At 44.8% G+C, this 18,403-nt stretch overlaps 1 protein-coding gene across 3 annotated transcripts in view; it reads left to right on the forward strand.

Moving 5' to 3' along the window:
* SNX29 (sorting nexin 29) overlaps window positions 1-18,403 on the forward strand; it is a 1,557,993-nt gene that overhangs the window by 161,700 nt on the left and 1,377,890 nt on the right. For all 3 annotated transcript variants that reach the window (XM_085632108.1, XM_085632106.1, XM_085632107.1), the window contains exon 7: window positions 16,720-16,968. In XM_085632108.1, coding sequence (XP_085488234.1) covers window positions 16,720-16,968 — 249 coding nt within the window. The remainder of the gene's footprint in view (window positions 1-16,719; window positions 16,969-18,403) is intronic.

Consider the following 18,403-nt stretch of genomic DNA (forward strand, 5'->3'; position numbering starts at 1 on the left):
CTCCAGAACCCCCAGCAGAAGCATCAAAGGTGAGAGTTGTACCTCTAGCCCAGCACTTCCATCAGTACTCTCACCACGGCAGTCCAATATCCCTTAACCACCGGGCATAACCATAGGATATGATAGAACTGGGCAAGAGCCTGTGGACAGCGAGGAAAAGTAGGGTCAGGAAGAAGGCCTTCTCAGTGGAGCCTGGCCAGAGCAAAGGAGGCACAATAGAGATAGTAGGTCTGGACCAGGCACAGCCTGGAGAAAATCATTATGACTCGAGATGCTGTATGTGTGTCGCACCAGTCGTCATCGTCGAGGGGGCCCAACCATCCCTCCCAACATGTTCTGAGGTGGTCTAGTGTGTCGGGCATTGAGGACTAGGGTATGGAAAATCTGAGAAATGCCTCTCCTGCCCAACGCGCCCATGAGGAGTTTAGCCTCCAGAGTGTTGAGCTCCGGGAAAATGGGTGCCATGTGGTATGTGGTATGTGGGTGTGGAGTGCGTGTCGTAGTTGAAGATATTTGTAAAATTGTGAGGATGCGAGAGCGTAGGTGTCTCAGAGCTCTTGAAAGGAGCACATATGCACTGCGGACTATACGTCTCCCAGTATCGCAATGCAAATCCCTCTAGCATCGCCACCTCACGTAGCTTTGTGCTGTGCCATAATGGAGTTTGACATGTGGGTTTGGTATCCCAGTTAGTATGTCGGAGCGCAGCTCTCCAGGCAAGGAAAACCACTCAGGTCACCACAGGGATCATGACTGGGACTGAGGAGCCATATAACATGGCCATAATCCGAGGAAATACCAGGGATGCCACCAACACCTGGTAGGCCATGTTGGACCATCCCCCACTAAGCCAGTTATTGACCACCAGAAGTTGTGGGGCTAGGTAGTAGAGATAAAGGTTAGGCAACCCCAGCCCACTGTCGTATTGGGCTCATTAGCAGTGGATAAGAGCCAAGCATGGCCTGGAGTTGTACCAGAGGAACTACGACATGGACTTATCCAATTCCCGGAACCAACATTGAGGCAGGATTATTGGGAGATTTTGGAAAACGTAGAGGAACCTCAGTGGCACCATCATTTTGTAAAGGGCAATCCTACCCATCACGTTCATTGAGAGGGATTGCCATCTCTTGAGGACCTACTTGGCTTTCTGTGTCAAAGGCCCGAGCTTAAGAGACGAAGTGAGCTCAGGGTGGAGAGCAACCCATATGCCCAGATATCTGAAGCTTAGACGTCACACAGGAATGTCGGTTTGCCAGGACACACAGTCTCGAGTCGGGTCCGGGGGTGCTAAGACCGATTTAGCTGGGTCAATATGAAGGTTTGAATCTTCGATGTGCTGGAGGTTCCTTAGACAACAGGGGCCACTCGATTCAGGGTCCAGTAGGAAGAGAAGGACATCATCTGCGTAGAGTGCAATGCGGTCCTCCTGTCCCTCATCCCACCGCCACCCCCACACCAGGGCGTCACTTCAGAGGAGACATGCAAGTGGCTCAATCTCTAACTCATGAAGGAGGGGAGACAAGGTACAACCCTGTTGAATCCCTCGTCTGATTGGAAAGACATCGGAGATGTCACCGTTGATCTGGACTCATGGAGTGGGGTTGGAGTAAAGCATACAAACAAAGCCATAAAAACGAGGTCCAAAGCCAGCCCTCAGCAACACCCCGTCCATGTAGAACCAGTCCACTGTGTTGAAAGCCGTCTCAAAGTCAATGAGAAGCAAGGCTAAGCGGAGTGGGAGCAGATGTCGGTGAACTAGAGCAATGTAGAGTCCCGTGAGGCAATGCCTCATGCTCCTGGCCAGTATAAAGCAACATTGATCAGGGTCAGGGTGTATGAGTGTGCAAGGGACTTTTTTAAGACGGGTGGGCTAAGATTCTGGCAAAGATCTTGACCTCTCCATTGAAAAGGGAGATCGGATGCTATTCGGAGCAGGAGGCTGACGGAGGTTGCGTCTTAGGGATTACCACAATGGTGGCAGTATCAATCTCAGATGGAAAAGCACCAGTCTATGACACCACTATGTAGAGAACGAATATTTGAGGTGTAAGGGTTTCACAAAACGCAGTATAATACTCTTTGGGGAAACCAGTCAGAACCAAGGGTCTTCCTTGAGGCCATGGTGGAAATGACCGCTCCCACCTCCTCAGCTCATAACGGTTGATCCAACATCTGGGTTTCGGAATGGGACAAATGAGGGAGGGGCACTTCATGCAGGAAGTAAGGATCGGGCTCAGCCTCTAATTTGGGGGCTGCCGTATATAGGCATGTTTACGCTGTATCTTGAAGGGTTTAATGGGTATAGCCATGCTCATCTGTTATTTCTGGTATTACCTTATTCGCCTGAGGGTGGAGTGCCAGCCAGTACAGCAGCTTACCATTTTTATCTTCCCGAACCCATAAACTTTGGTTTTCTAGGCGAGCCACATTTGGTTTTGCAGCCTCAAGCGGCGGGAGAAGGATCTCTTCGCGCACTAGGTTCAGTGGCTGAGGTATGTCTCCCTGGGGGGCGACAGCAAGGCACCCTTCTAAGCGAAGAGCATGGGCCTCCAGTTGAGTTATGTGTTGGGAGCGAGCGCGCTCCTGCTCTCTAATGCGTCCTTTAGCGTAACCCCTAATAGTAGCCTTGCTGGCTGCCCATAAGGTGCCATTGGATCAGACTGATCCCTCAATGGTTTGAAAATGAGCTTTCACTTCGCCTTCCATCACTTGCTTGTAGGACTCATCCTGGAGGTACCAAGCATTGAGACTCCACATGGCGCACTGGTTGGCCGTGGGGGAACCAAGGTGGAGGAGAAGAGGAGCGTGATCCGAGGTTTCACATGAATGACTTGAAACTGGGTTACTGTGTGGCAGTCAGCTGCTGGCAGAAAGATAAAGTCAATTCGTGAGTGGGTATAGTGTGCTGCAGAGGTGTGAGTGTATTGGCGATATTGAGGGTTTCACACCCTCCAAACATCGCAAAGACAAAGGGCGGAGGGCCAGTTTGAGAGGTGATTAGCACCAGGCCAACGGGAGATAGATGGGATACCAATGACGTCCATATCTGGGGCGTGGCACTGCATTGAAGTCGCCTCCAGCCACCTTGAGCCTCCCCCTCCCCAGGGATGGCCAACAGCACCCCGGAGAGGCCCCAAAGGAGGGCATCCAGGGCCACAGGAGGTGCATAGGCACATACAGATTAACAGTTCGTCCCTCAACAGTCCCCATAAGGGCAAAATAATGACCATGTGGGTCTCCCACTTCCCGAGTGAGCAACTATGGAGAAGGAATGATGCAACAGAATCGCCACTCCACAGGAACCCCTTACATACCCAGAGTGAAAGACCCTGTTGTATCTCTGGTGCGCCAGCAATGAACAATGATTCCTCATCAGATGTGTTTCTTGAAGCATCAGGGTGACAGGGACGAATCGGCGAGCGTATTGCAAGACCGGCGCACGCTTCACATGTTCCAGCAGCCCAATTGCATTCCAGGACAGTACCTGTAAAGGTCCCATGTCTGTGTTGGGGCATTTCATGCAGGAGGAGGAGACCGGGAGCTCTCTGCCCAGCCGGGAGAGTCCTCCAGAGCAGTCACCTAGTACCTGTGTTGAGTGATAATGTACCCGAAGAGTGCTGTAGAAATTGCAACGCAGGTATGTGTCTGAGTGTGATGCAGAGCAAAAGAGCACAAAGAAACAGAAAACAAACATAACATTACATCAACCAACCCCTCCAAAACCCGCCCACACCGTACTTCTGCCCCAAAAGTATCTGTCGACCACAAACTATTAACAAAAGCACAAAACATCTTGAAACGGCGAATGGAGAGGTGGACCCCTCTCTAGCGTAGGATCAAATGCAACCATCAGAAAATGTAACACTCAGTAGATAGCAAAGTATGTTGCCCAGACGCTACCGGCCATCGGGAATATTTGGCAGGTCATATTGTGGGGCTCTGAGACAGGTCGGTGTCAACCACTTGCTCAGCAGGAGAGGGGGAGATCACCATGTGGAGACCATCCTGGCTCAGCGGAAAGTCCACAGCAGTGGTAGGCAGGGATGAGTGCGAAGCGGGTGACAATGTTCCCCGCACCCGGTGAGACGGAGGGAGTGAGTCTGCTTTTGCTGCACTGTGTCCTTTGAGAGTGAGTGCGATTACTTTTTGGTCTTGGAGCTCCGTCTGCCCGCACCGGTTCGGAAGACCTGTTCTCTGGGGAGGGGGAAGCCACTCAGCTTGCGGAGTGGCCGCTCCTCAGTAAGCCATGATCGAGTCGTCTACAGGGTGTCAAAGAAATTGGTTTTGCTTGCATATACAACCCTAAGCCGGGCCAGGAACAGAAGCCTGTAGGAGAGGTTGAGTGCTTGGAGTTTCTATTTAACCACCCCATATGAACGGAGCTGCAGTTGCACGTCTCTGGTGTAGTCTGGAAAGATGAGTACCTTCGTGTCACGGCATTAGAGGTCGGGTGGGAGCGGGCTTCTCGCAGCATAGTCTCTGACTCTTAAGTTGAAGATGCGGGCGATCTATGCGGAGCCCCACAAGGTGGCTTTGGTGTCAAGGCCCTGTGTGCCTTTCAACCGCAAACCAGGGGGATAATTGACCGGAGACATTCAAAATTTGATCTAAGTTTTGAGGAATTCTGTGGCTTGCGGGGGTTCCAGGCCCTTGGGTATTCCCACAAAGCGTAGATTGTTACACCTGGAGCGTGGTAGTGACGCTCTGCTCTTCTGTGTGAAAGGAGTCGGAAAACCTGTGATTTTAGGTCAGTCATGTCACCTTCCACTGTGGAAATGTGGTTCTTGGCCTCTATGATTGTACTTGTGGCATTGTGCAGGTCTTGGCGCAAAAGAGCCACATTAATGCGCATCTCCCAAATTTTGGTTTCCACAATCCTGGGAAGTGTGTATTGCTTGGAGGATTATGGTCTAGTCTCCCTCTGGTGATGGTGTTTTAACTGTTGTGTTACTCCCGGCATTGCCGCAGCCCGCGGTTTATTGGTACACTTGGGTCTGGGAGGCCGCTGGATGAATGGGCTTCTCTTTCCCCATGGCGAGGATAAGTCAAAGTGTCACTGCGGGCACTGAGAGGGGGGCACAGCCGGCTTGCCGCTATGACATGACAGCACGGGTAGCTGTGCCCTTGGAGCAAGTGCCACCAACCAGCAAAGTCCCAGTCCTGTGCAATTGTGTCAGGCACCAAGGCAGGCAGGCAGGGTTCAAGAGGAGCTTGCCAGGATACTAGCAGCTGATGTCACCAAATTCTCAAGGAATGCCAAATGTATTGGGGCAGAGGCTGCACAGTCTACTACAGTTCAGCCCCCCCCCCCCTGCCCGGAGGTCAGACAACAATACGAGAAGGAACTGGCCTGGGAGGCCCAATGAGGAAGGGGCCCAAGGAACTCCCACAAGGTAGCCCACTGACACACAGCAGTCAGGATTTCGTTCCTGTAGTCTCAGAACGGCGACGAGTAAAGACGGCTCTGGGCCCCCGGCACTCCGTGAATCCAATGCCCGGTGTGAGCAATCAAGTTATACAATGTCAGTTAATGTCTGCGGGCAGGCAGACAGCAGGGGCCCAGGGACTGGCAAGGACAACTTGGGTTTTCAGTGTCTCACAGTGTTAATAGGCCGACAGGCTGGCCACACGAGGACCCCAGCTTCAGGAGATGCACGCTAGGGTGTCTCCAGTACGTGTGCAGACCCAGGTCCATTCACATCCACAGGGCTTTTGGGCCACAGGGCAGCCAGATCCGGTCGTTGCAGTTCCAAGGCTAGGACTAGGGGCCACTGGGAGTCTCAAGATCAGATGCAAAGTGCCCTCACACTACAGCCTCCATGGGCCCGACTTCTATATTGTCCACGGTGGGGCCTACCGCAAGCTCCGACATACCTGCATCTCAGGGGCCGTCCATCGCCATTGGGGCAGAGTCTTGTGTCCGGATTGCCCACTCGTTTCCTTCGGGAGTCCCAGGTGGACAGGGCTGAACACTGCCACACAGCCCACTACACACAGATGAGGTCAGCAGGAAGGCCACGAAAGACCCTGGGTATGACCGGCCCACCACACCAGGAGGCCCGTTGGGACCCTTCACTCCTCACCTTGGGGTACGCCCCCTGGCACCAAGCAGTCTCTAAGGCACCCAGGGGGCCTGTGCCCAATCATGTGTGAGGACAAAAGGGAGGCTGGTCCCAACAGTAGGCCCAGTGGCACCTTCTCCAGGGCCAGGTGCACCACAGAGACATCCATCTTGGTGCACCCAGGAACGCAGAAGGTCCCAGGGAGGCAGAGCGCAATCCTCCGGGCAGACTGCGGTTGGGACCCCCTGGCAGAGGCTCCAGTCAGTGTATAGTGATAAGGCCTCAGGCTACAGTGCTCAGTAGGGCTCCAGCTTTGGCATCCTATGCAGGCCGACATCCTAGGCAGGATCACGATCACTACAGCATGGCAGGCGTGCCGGGGCTCCAGCAGGCACCCTCGATTGGCACACAGGGCAGGCCTGGGGCACCTCAAGATACTCTGCTGAAGTAAGAAGTCTCTGAATGGCTTGTGGATGACAGCAGATGATGGAGAGGTCCGGAGCACTTTTAGGGTGCGACTGCCACCTTGATGCCCCAAGCCACACCCCCAGACTTCAAAAACGTAAGGCATTTCTCTGGCATATTGCATTTTGGGCCTTATTGCGGTAAGGCAAATTAGACCGGTCAAAAAGTAGGTAGACCAGGGCCTGGGAATGTTTACTCCATTGGTCAGAGAGGGACTAGGAGTGTTTTAGGATGTCCCACACCCACATTCTGGTGAACCCTGCAAAGGTAGACCCTCACGCAGCCTTCCTCATAACACTTTATGGGCGCTCTTTGGATCTGCAGAAGATCAAAAGAGGACTTAAGCTGCTGTCTGAGTTGAGAGTAGCTGTGAAGGACTGGACCTTTTCCCTCTTGGACCCAAGGCAAAGTAATGGACTCCAAGAGCCATTTGGCTGACCTCCTGCAAGAGGTCTTTTCCTGAAAATACCCAACTGACCAATAGCAACTGGATCTGGACTGAACTTAGCTGTTGGCCTCTGTCAGACACCCTGGAATTCTCTAAGTTCCCTCCACTGAAGTCCTGGGGTGCCTTTGAAGTGTACGTCTGTGGGTATTTGAGCACTAGAAGAAAATTTGGAAACTTGCGAAAACATTTCCTCCAGATCCTCAGACCCTCAGCGGGAACCGCCAGAAAAGGTATCCTACCGGCAGATCCACAGCTTCTTAAGAGTGTTTAAGTCCCATTCTGCATTAGTTCTTCAAGTAAACGGTCCAATTAAACCTGACTAAATGGGTAAACGGAGCACCATCCCCGGTATTCCGATTGCCCCTAGGGACCCCATCGTACCCGACTCTGATGTAACAATAATAGTCAGCGAGGGCTGAGGTTAGAAGTCATGGGTCCCCAGGAACCCATCTCCGGGTCCCTGAGCGAAGGAGTGGAGATGGGGGAGCACCTCTGCTCCCCACCTTGAGCAGAGGCCTTGGCCTCCTCTGCTGCCCTTGCCAGTATCTGGGGGTGGCAGAGGGCTACAACATCGGGCGTGTGAACCATGTGCAGATGAGAAGAAATTCCGGCTCCCGTGCCGGCACAGCTCCATGTCGGCTGAGCAGTTCGTGAGTGGGTTGGCCATGCTGTCCCAACGCAAAATGAGGAAATTCTGCCTTGGGGTGTCCCGGGTGGGACCGGGCACCGACAGAAACAAATGAAACGTGCGGTACATAGCCGTGCATAATGGAAACTAAGAGAGCTTAAGATGTTCATATAAAATCCATTTCTCCATAGAGAGAGTGCTCCACAATGCCGTGGGGCTGCTTGGCCCAAGCTTTCGAGATCCATACGGGCCCTGAGAATAGTGGGCCACCACCCACTAATTGAAGGTGAGCTTTGGAGTGCTGCATGAGTTGCAGAAGCCCCCCGAAGCAATTTTGAAAATGACCCTAAGTTACCAGGGTTAAGAAATCCATGACCCTCTACCCCACTCTCCAAGCTTTTTAGCCTTTATTTTCAAGCACTCTGTGCTAGAGCTTTTGCTGTACAGCTCTGGAATACAGGGACCTCTAGTGGCTGCAGGCCTTGTCCCCTAAAGTGATTCAAGAAAGACGCAGACACATGGTATGTTGTTTTACAATTCTTTATTTAAAGATGTGTTGCTAATAGTGATTTTTGATAAACGTTGCACTGTTTTGTTGTTGATGATTGCATGTAAAAATGGTCACTGATTTCAGAACATGTGGTTATTGGTCTTTTAATGTGGCGACCCCCTTGACAAAGCCATTAGGTCTGCTTTATTTAAAGTAATACACCACTATATTGTTATGTTATCTCCAGTATCGGACAGGGGTCTTGTGATTGTAGTGGTTGTGACCCACTAGGGGTCAAATGTGAGTTCAGAATGTCACCAAGGGTATTTTCACCTACACTATATATGTATTTGTAAATTGGCGCATAGTAGTGTTTTTGTAATAAATGTGCTTTTCCTTTTTTTCCAAAAAAGCACAGACTGGGCAATCATTTTTTCAGTGTTATTATTGCGTTCCAGCAAATGATGATTACCAGCCAACACTTACTTCCATGAGTAGGCCTTTGACTGACTTGATATGTTCTGACTCGCTACACACACATCTGACCAAGCAAGGCAATGTGTATTCTGGAAGATCACTGTATTATAGTAAAAAGGGGAAAGTGTAAATTTGTGATGGATGAAGTAGAGTATTTAGGACACAGAATTTCAGCTCAGGGCGTAGAGCCCATGGAAGATCTTATTTTGGCACTAGAGACATGTTCTGCACCCTCTGACAGAGACCAACTGAGATCGTTCCTTAGGATATGTGAGCATTATTTGTAATTTGTGTTGAATGTAGCGTTACAGACTGACCTTTATTGAAGTTAAGGAGTAGAGCAACATTTGTTTGGGAGGAGGAACAAAAGACAACATTTGAGATGCTCAGATCACTGATCATAGAGACTCCAGCTTTGCAACATTTATAAGGATGAAGTGCCCTCTATGGTGGCCATGGACGCCAGTGGTACAGGTATAGGGGTGGTCCTCAGCTAGATGGTTGGTGGTAATGAAAATAGAGTTGCCTTTGCATCCAGGCGCCTTTCGATGGCTGAGAACAATTAAAGTAGCATTTAGAAGAAAGCTTTGGTGTGTGGTGGGGAGCTCATCATTTTGGTACATGCTTGTGGGGCAGAGAATTTGTGGTAGGTACTGATCGCAAACCATTGCTGTACTTATGGAATGATAAAGGGTTGAGCAACACTAGTCCCAGACATGCTTGGCTTCTGTCCAAATTGTATAGGATCAATTCCAAATTGAGACACATTGCAGGGGGTAAGAATTTTAAAGCAGATTTTCTTTCAGGTTGCCCAGCAGTTACTCATAGTGAGATTGCGTGCAGAGAAGAAGAAATGGTGTTGGGATTGGTGGATGGTTTGAAAGTATCAGAGGATGTCATTTCACTTCAGAACAGGAAAGATAAAGCATGCAACGACAACTGTCATGTTGTCATGGTTTTCGCAGGGAAGGGTTGAGCCCAAGTTAAATTAAGCCACACTTTAAAGTTAAGGAGGAGTTAAGTATGGAGGATGAACTGGCAATGAGGGGGATCTATGTTGATTCCGATAAACACATTAAGATGCAAGCTGGTGAAACTGGCTCACAAAGGGCATGTAGGTGTCACAGCTACGAAAAGAAGATTACGCTTGTACTACTGGTGGCCAGGCAAGGACAACGATGTGGAGGTGATGGTCAGAAGTTGTGGAGAATTTTGTTAAGCAGACAAGTCTACCTTCACCTGTAATGTACCTTTGTGTCCAGTATGGTACCTCGGGCATCCTTGGGGAAAAGTTGGGGATGGATTTTATTGGGCCCATAAGTGGATTGAACGAAGGGAAGAGATGTGTCTTGGCAGCAGTGGATTATCATTCCCAATGGTTCTCATGCAAATTTTTGAGGGAGCCCAACACAGAAAGTGTGATCAATGTTCTCAAAGAATTGTTTCATAGAGAGGTAATCCCTTAATTTTTGTTACTGACAACGGGGTGCAATTTGTTTCCCATCAGATGGCAGATTTTTAAAATAGATTAAGAGTCAAACACCTGACCACTGCTTTGTACAGCCCACAGGGTCACGAAATGGTTGAGAGGGTGAATAGAATGATCAAAGAAATTATACAAATGCTATGGGTTTGTTGGTTCAGAACGCAGTGGCTGAGAGGGTTTGGTGCTGCCACAACGCCACATTCCACAACAGGTATTGCTCCATTTTTCTTATTGAGGGGCAGTTATTCCTTCAATGAATTGTCACCTAAATGGGTAGTGGAAGAAATCAGGGTGGATGATAATGTTCCCAATCATGATCTGATAAAAGCAAAATTAGAGGAGTCCCAAAGTAGGAGTAAGATAAGATACGACTTACTCAAGAAAGTGAAAGAGATAGAATTTGTGTTGGGGGATGGGTCAAAGTGAAAAGACCATGAAGGACAAAGAAGACAAATTCTAAATATTACTCTAACACTAGATTAGTTCAATTATCCAGACATTCTGTGAAAGTCGAGAATGGAAAATGGTGTAATAAAAGAGGTGTAGCTAAAGTGAATGATGAGGGTCAGAAGTCTAGGATGGTGGAAAAATCCGTTCCCATTGATTGTACCCCTCTCATCTTTTGGCTACTTAGGTAGGACTGAGACAATTATCAAGGTTGTGGGTCCCAAACAAGTGGTGGAATACCTAGTTCAGGTCTGGATAAAAGTGCTAGTGGACACACAAGCGAAGTGGTGTTGGAGGATTCTCAGGTTCATCTGCCTGATGCAACAATTCATCCTAGTAAGTAAACACGTGAGGTGATGGGGTGGGATTCACAGGTGCATCTTCTAGGTAAAAACATTTCAGTCACAATTTCCCCAGAAGATAGTTCTCATGGAGTTGCCACTCAGGCTTTGATACTTGGTAGAAATGTGGGAAAACCCAAGTATCTGAAGGATTATATTCTGTAATTTTGTGTGTGATAATTTTGGGCTGCTTGGTAGGGGATATGTTCTTGGGGATATTGGGGTTGTTATGTTTGTGAATAAGGGAGGAGATGTGTTATGAGGCATTATATTGTTCAGGAATTATATTGTTAAGCCAAGCCACATTATAACATGATGCAATGACACTGTTGTTGTCATTCAATTATTGTGTTAATTCTATATTGTCATGGTGTTCCGAGCTGGTGCTGGTTCTCGCTCGTAGTGTCCCAGGCATTGCAGTTGGATCTGACAGAGCCTGGAGCGGCTGTGAGCAGACATCGCTGCTGGCTTCTTGATCGGTTGAATACATTTCCTTTATCATCTTACATCTGAATGTCCTGTGTGATCCTTTCCACAAGACACAACAAGAATGTGTAATTATCACCCTTACTTTTCAGATGTAAACTAGTCGCTCATGCATCCCAATGGAACCAGAAGGATACATCCAAACAGCCAATAGAAATTAGTGTTGTGTGAAATTGCGTTTTTTTTTTTTCTTCATCATAAATTCACAAATTCCATAAAAATTATATTTTTGAAGGGAAATGTGGCTTGAAGGTCTCTTGCATTACTTTTTTTTAAACAAGTGCACACCTCCTGTAAAAAATGTCTCTCAGCGAGACATTTTCTATATGAACTAGTTTCCCTTTGTTATCTCACAAGGCGTTTCTAACAGGAGGTGCACACTCAGATAAAAAACACTTGTGAATTGCCTAATGCGTTATTTTCTCCGTGTAATGACAATTTTGACCAGGCCTAAAGAAAGACAGCGAGATACATGAGGACATCTCTATGCAGCCTTCCAGTCTTTTTCATCAAACAGATATTAGACTGCCCTTCTTTGGCACTGTGCCTTTTCTTTCATGTCTGCCTTTGTCTGAGATTTCCTAACATCTATGTTTTAAAGAGGAGAGGCACAGCTACAGATGGAAGAACTGACTTTATTCAGTATAAGAGCAGGAAACCCCCAACAGCCGTCCTTCCGAACAACTCCTTCCTCTGAGTGCTAGATTCCAACAGCCTGGACTCTAGTAGAGAAGCTTGGAGTTGCTAGGAGATAGTTGCCAGGGAAACATACATTACATAAAACAACATGGAATACAACACTATGTACACAGTCATAGGGACCACACAGCCTCTCGCAGTGGCTAGTCATCCTCCAAATTTCGATAGACTAGTGGATGCTCTATCCTCAGTCATAATAGAAGCCCATAGATCACTGGGGTTAGGTAAGCAGTCCATGTATATACAGGACTGTTTACCTGACCCCTTCCCATCAGCAGGTCATACTAATAATAGGAAAAACAGAGAGCAACAGTTAACACGGTGTTAAGAAGAAATCCTCAGGAACGTAGTAATTCACAAGGAATTTATTATGTTCAAAGAATAAAAGCCAACACAGCATACACAGCCTGCACAGCTGCACTCGGCATGAAAGTATCTTCAACTGATCACTGATGACACCTGGGGATTCCATGTGTCATCAATGATGTAACTCAATAGAATGTGAAAACATGCAAATGAGATTAGGAGAAAGACATAACACATCTTTTCCCTTTAACATAAAATAAAAAAATAAAAAATTTTAAATAACACATCTTCCCTCTAAACAATGAATAATTCAAGAAAACAATTTAACTTATTATTACACAACAATATAAAAACTAATGAATAAAAGAAAACTAATCAATGACAAAATCCTTTAGATAATCCGGTGGTTTTACAATCCTACCGAATCTATTAACAAGGACATCTTTACCTTCAGATGGAGTTTCAGGGTCAGAAGAAGCCTCTTGTTCAATCAATTCTGAAGAACCAGAATCAAGAACAACATCATCAGAAATACAGTCATTCTGTGCATTATCAATAGAATTTTAATTCTCAACTTGTGAAGAATTAGCTGAACACTCTAATTGGGTTGTAACATTGTAGGCATCATTTTTTCCTAAATTCATGTCATCATGTATAGACTTTGACAACCATTCAATTCCCACATCTTCCCCATCAAGCCAATGGAAACTCATTATTTGACACTCAGTTTGCTTTTCATTCCATTTGTTGAGTTTATCATTGCACTTCACAATTCTACCAGTATGCCAAATCTTACCATCAGATAGTTCGACTGAATTCTTAAAGATTCCAACTACAGTGAAGGGTTTTGAGAATTTACTTTGCCCTTTTCTCACTTTAAAAGGTAGTTTAAGTCGTACTAGATCACCTACTTCAAAAATGATCTGTTTCGTGTTGTATTTGATGTCATAATAGTTGTTATATTTCTCCTGATGAGATTTAATGTTTTCTTTTACGTATTCAGGTGACCATTCTAATAACCGGGAATGTTTTAGCCAACATTGATTATCTTTAGTGAATGGAACACGTCCTTTCATAATGGTAAAAGGACTATAACCTGTAACAGTAGGAGTAATACGATACATCCAAACCATTTTCTTTATTCCTACTACCCAGTCTTTGTTCTTAAGGTTAGCTAATTAAATTGAATTCTTGATTACACGATTGAAACTTTCCACTTCACCATTTCCGCTAGGATGATAAATTGAATTGACTCTGTGAGTTATACCATTGCGTTTCAAAAAATCTTCTATGAGATGACTTTTAAATTGGACCCCATTATCTGTTATAATGACTTTGGGAAACCCTTCCTTCTGGAACAAGTCATCTAAAAATTCAAGAACTGTGGATGAATCAGCTTTCTCTACTACTTTAATTTCTGCCCATTTTGAAAAATAGTCTACTGTGACTAAGATATACATGCTGGAATTATTTTTAGTGATGGGTCCAGTGATATCCATACCTAGAGTTTCCCAAGGCATCTCCGGACACAGCACAGGACACAAAGGAGGAGTGTACGTTCTCAGAGATTTGTCAGAATCATTCCATGAAGAACACTCTCTTACTACTCTCTCCACTTCAGCATCTACTCCTGGCCACCAATATAATTCTCTGATACATTTTTTTGTTTTTACAATATCAAGGTGACCTTCATGACCTAATTGGATGACCTTCATTCTTAAATCTTTTGGAGGAATTATTCTTTCACCTCTTAATATGTTGCAATCTTTAAGGGATAATTCATCCCGTACTTATCAAAATTGTTTGAGTTCTTGACAAAGCAATTTTTTAACTGGCCATCCATTGACAATACCATTTTTAACTTTATTAAGGAGTTCATCCTTAATCATAGACTCTTCCCACTCTTGAGGACTCAGACTAACGTTATCCCTCTTTAAATTTATTCCAGCTACTTGAAAATCATCTAAATTTTCTGTAGATGCTTCCAATTGCAAGGGCAGTCTACTCAAACAATCAGCCACTTGGTTCTTAACTCCTGGAATATAGTTTATGGAGTACATGTAATCCAAAAGACGAACAGACATTCTAGCTATTCTAGGCGTGGCGTTCATTAATACATCAGAAGACAAAACTTTCACCAGAGGTTTGTGATCACATCTAACCTCCACATGATAACCCCAAATGAAACTTCTAAAATGTTCAAGTGCCCAAACTACAGCCAACGCTTCCCTTTCGATTACCGAATATCTCTCTTCAGCTGGAGATAGAGCTCTGGAAGCATATGCAACTGCTACTTCTTTCCCATTTTTCTCTTTTTGGGATAGTACAGCACCTAATCCCTTTTGACTTGCATCAGTGGTAATGATGCAAGGCAAAAAAGGATCAAAACCAACAAGTTCCTTAGCATCACAAAGTTAATTTTTAAGATCTAAGAAATCACGTTGTGCTATGTTTGACCACATGAAAACAGATTTGCACTTTAACAATTGACGCATATTGAATGTCTTTTCAGAAGTTTTTTTTTTACAAATTTACTGTAAAATTCTATGAGCCCTAAAAAGGACCTCAATTCATCCTTATTCACAGGAGGAGGAGCATCTCTAATGGCATTCATTAGTTTAGATTTAGGTTTTATACCTTTGGCAGAAATTTAAAAGACCTAAATAATCCAATGAATCAACACCGAATTTACATTTAGACAATTCTGCAGTGAGACCTCTTTGTTTTAGTATCCTTAGAACATAATCAATTCTCTCGTCATGTATAGATTTGCTTTCACCCATTATGAGGATATCACCCTGTAAAAACAGAATACCAGGTAAATCATGGAATAATTTAAACATAAGTTTTTGAAACACTGCAGCCGCTGACGCGAGGCCAAACGGCATGCGTAAGAACTGGTAGTAACCTTGGGGAGTCATGAATGTGGTCAAACTTTTACTATCATCATGCAATGGAATTTGATGATATGCTGATGTTAGGTCAATAACTGAAAACCACTGCATGCCTTTGGTAAGTGAAATTAACTCATTTATTTTAGGCAAGGGAAATCTTTCAACTACTATATTTTTGTTCAAGGACCTCAAGTCAATGCATAGGCGGACATTGCCATTGGCCTTACGAGCTACTACTAATGGAGCAACCCAATTGGAAGCCCCTACCTCTTCAATAATTCCGTCATCTAGTAAGCGTTTTAGCTCATTATTAACCTCTTCTCGAGCAGCCCAAGGAATGTGTTTAGATTTTTGTACTGTAGGTTGAGCATTTTCTTTTAGTACAATTTTATGAACATATCCATTTAACTGACCAACTTTATTGGTAAAAACTTCTGGAAATCTTTCTTTAAGTTCAAGGTGGTAATTTACACTATGGTCTAAAGCCATGACTTGCTCAACTCCATTCGGGTTCAAAATGATGTTTAGGTTCCTTTGATCGATCCATCCTAATACAGGAGGACCCTCTAATGCAACATACAGTTTTCCAATTGAAGACCTCCCTTTGAATTTAAAAGTAAGTTCTCTAAAACCCCCCAGAATATTTTTAAAATTATATTGATGCACTAGAGGATGGTGAGGAGGAATTAACGCAAGTAAGAAAAAAGAAAATATTACTTCACTCGCTTGGTCCTCAAGGTTTGATAGTGTATAATTCTATGAACAAAACGACACATGCTGCAGATGATTCAAACTTATTTATTCATGCTCTTGAAGATCTTGACATTTATTACTCCACATCAGTATGCATAGCCATTGACCGACACAAATTTTTTGGGAGAAAACGATGCACTCGGCATGAAAGTATCTTCAACTGATCACTGATGACACCTGGGGATTCCATGTGTCATCAATGATGTAACTCAATAGAATGTGAAAACATGCAAATGAGATTAGGAGGAAGACATAACACACGGTCAGGACCCCAGAGGTACCTGCCCAGCTAGACAAGACAGGATAGATACCCTTTGGATAAGTGATCCTTTATGGAGCCACTTCTGGCTCTCATTTGGTGGTGGATGCAGACTCACACTCAGGAGATAAGGACTGTAATGAGGAAGTGTGGTAATTAGATCATACTGAATTTGTTTAACTGTCCAGCTTATGGCCCCAACTCTAAAGTTTGCCTTTCGTTAAAATCTGTACTTTATTTCTTGAACCAGAATCGATCCAGGCAATATATTTTCTTTGTTTCCTAAGTATGTGCCACAAAATATTGGCAAATCTTTTCTTTCGCCACCAAAAGGGATCTTAGAATGCCATGTTTATGGTGATAAAGTTTTTTAAATCATCAATGAAACTATTTGGATGTGTTTCGTTCAACAATATGTTCTCCTTTGTAGATGTTTGGTATGGTTATTACAATTTTTTGTTTTTTTTTGTTTTAGGTTTGAACTCCATACTTTTTGCTATTAACATTGACAACAAGGATTTAAATGGACCAACCAAATATGTACCCAAAGTTACAGACCTTTTAAAAGAATCCACGCAAAATGTTACCTCATTACTTAAGGAATCGACCCAAGGTGTTAGCAGCCTTCTTCGAGAGATAACCACATCCTCTGCCGTCTCAATTCTAATTAAACCGGACCAAATCTCAGACCCACTTCCAGTTGTATCTAAGAGTGCCCCTACTGGTAAGTTTGTTCAGTTATTTCGGCATCCTCTAAAGCAAGCATAGCCAATATCAAAATAAGAACATATTTAAAAGTTTGCAATTTTTGTTCTCCATTTGCAGATTTTTAGGAATGCTTAAAATAAAAGTAATGAGGTTATTCATTTATATTCATTTTTTCTATAGCGCATAGTCCACCCTGGCTTCATTTCAGTGCGCAAAACAAGGTGTATCAATACCGTGTAGATGAAGCATGTGGTTCACCAATTGCACAGAAGTAATTAAATGATTTGTAATAAAAGGATTAACAAGAAGTAATGACTGGGGCATTTTAAGAGTAATGTACAAATATAATGCAATAACGATTCATCTCCAGCATTATATGTAACAATTCAGGAATTGCTCTTTAGGGAATTTACTTCAATAGGAGTAGAAGTGTTGATCTGAAATAATTAGAAATGTAACTGTAACACTGGGAATAATAAAACATGTCTTGAAGTTGTATTGGTAATCTTCATTAATCCAGATATTCCTTCCTCAGCCCTGTTCTTATGTACTGAGAAGACCCCATGTTCATCAAAGCAGAGTGTCTAAAACTAAAGACAGTGGGAGATGCAGTTTACCACTGGCCAGAGGGTACAGATGTACCATCAACCTTAGAACAAATAACTTGACAGAGTCCTTCCATTCCCACAGAAGAATTAAGGAGGGGTGGGGGTTAGAACGGCAGGTCTCTGAAACTGTTAAAACCGACCTGGTTGGTCTTCATCTGGAGGGACGCGTAGATTGAAATTAGATAAGGTACTGCCTCCTGAAACTCATCTTTCTGAACATAATGTACTCTCGGGGCAGAGTCTATGCTAAGGTAGTCAGCTGCTGCATCATCATATTTCAGGAAAGCCAAGAAGAATCTAGTGAAGATGGCGAGGGAACAGTGAAGTGTAGAGAGCCTGATTGGACAGGAGAAGAAGGTTGTGAACGGTCACCCCTTGGGGTTCTCTACCACTTCTGTCGAGGTCTTCAATAAGCTCCTCAATTGTTTGTGAGACAAAGAGTTGGGCGAATAAGATGGAGGACCGGAGGAATGGCTTCATCCCCTCCTGCCCTTTATTTCTTGTGTGCGAAAGAGAGATGTGTATTTTATCATTGTGCTTCCCCCCAAAGAAAAATGATGCCCAAATGTAATCTAATGGTTACCTTAAGGTGATCAGAAATCTGCGTGAACAAAAAAAGACCCTCCGTATAAAAGTGTCAACAATGCGGCATATCAAAAGGAAACCCAAGCCCTGCCAAGGGAAGGTAAAGGGGAGTAGAGACATCTGCCATTGCACTTTGGTCTCCATGCTGCATGATGGAAGCACAAGAACACCATGACATTATGACAAGCCTCTGAATTGTCTATCTTACAAGTAAGTCAGGCATGTTTAAATAATTAGCTTTTTAGATATTTGAAAGAC

The sequence above is a fragment of the Triturus cristatus genome, chromosome 10 (assembly GCF_964204655.1).
Source record: "Triturus cristatus chromosome 10, aTriCri1.1, whole genome shotgun sequence".
In the NCBI taxonomy this organism is placed as follows: Eukaryota; Metazoa; Chordata; class Amphibia; order Caudata; family Salamandridae; genus Triturus; species Triturus cristatus.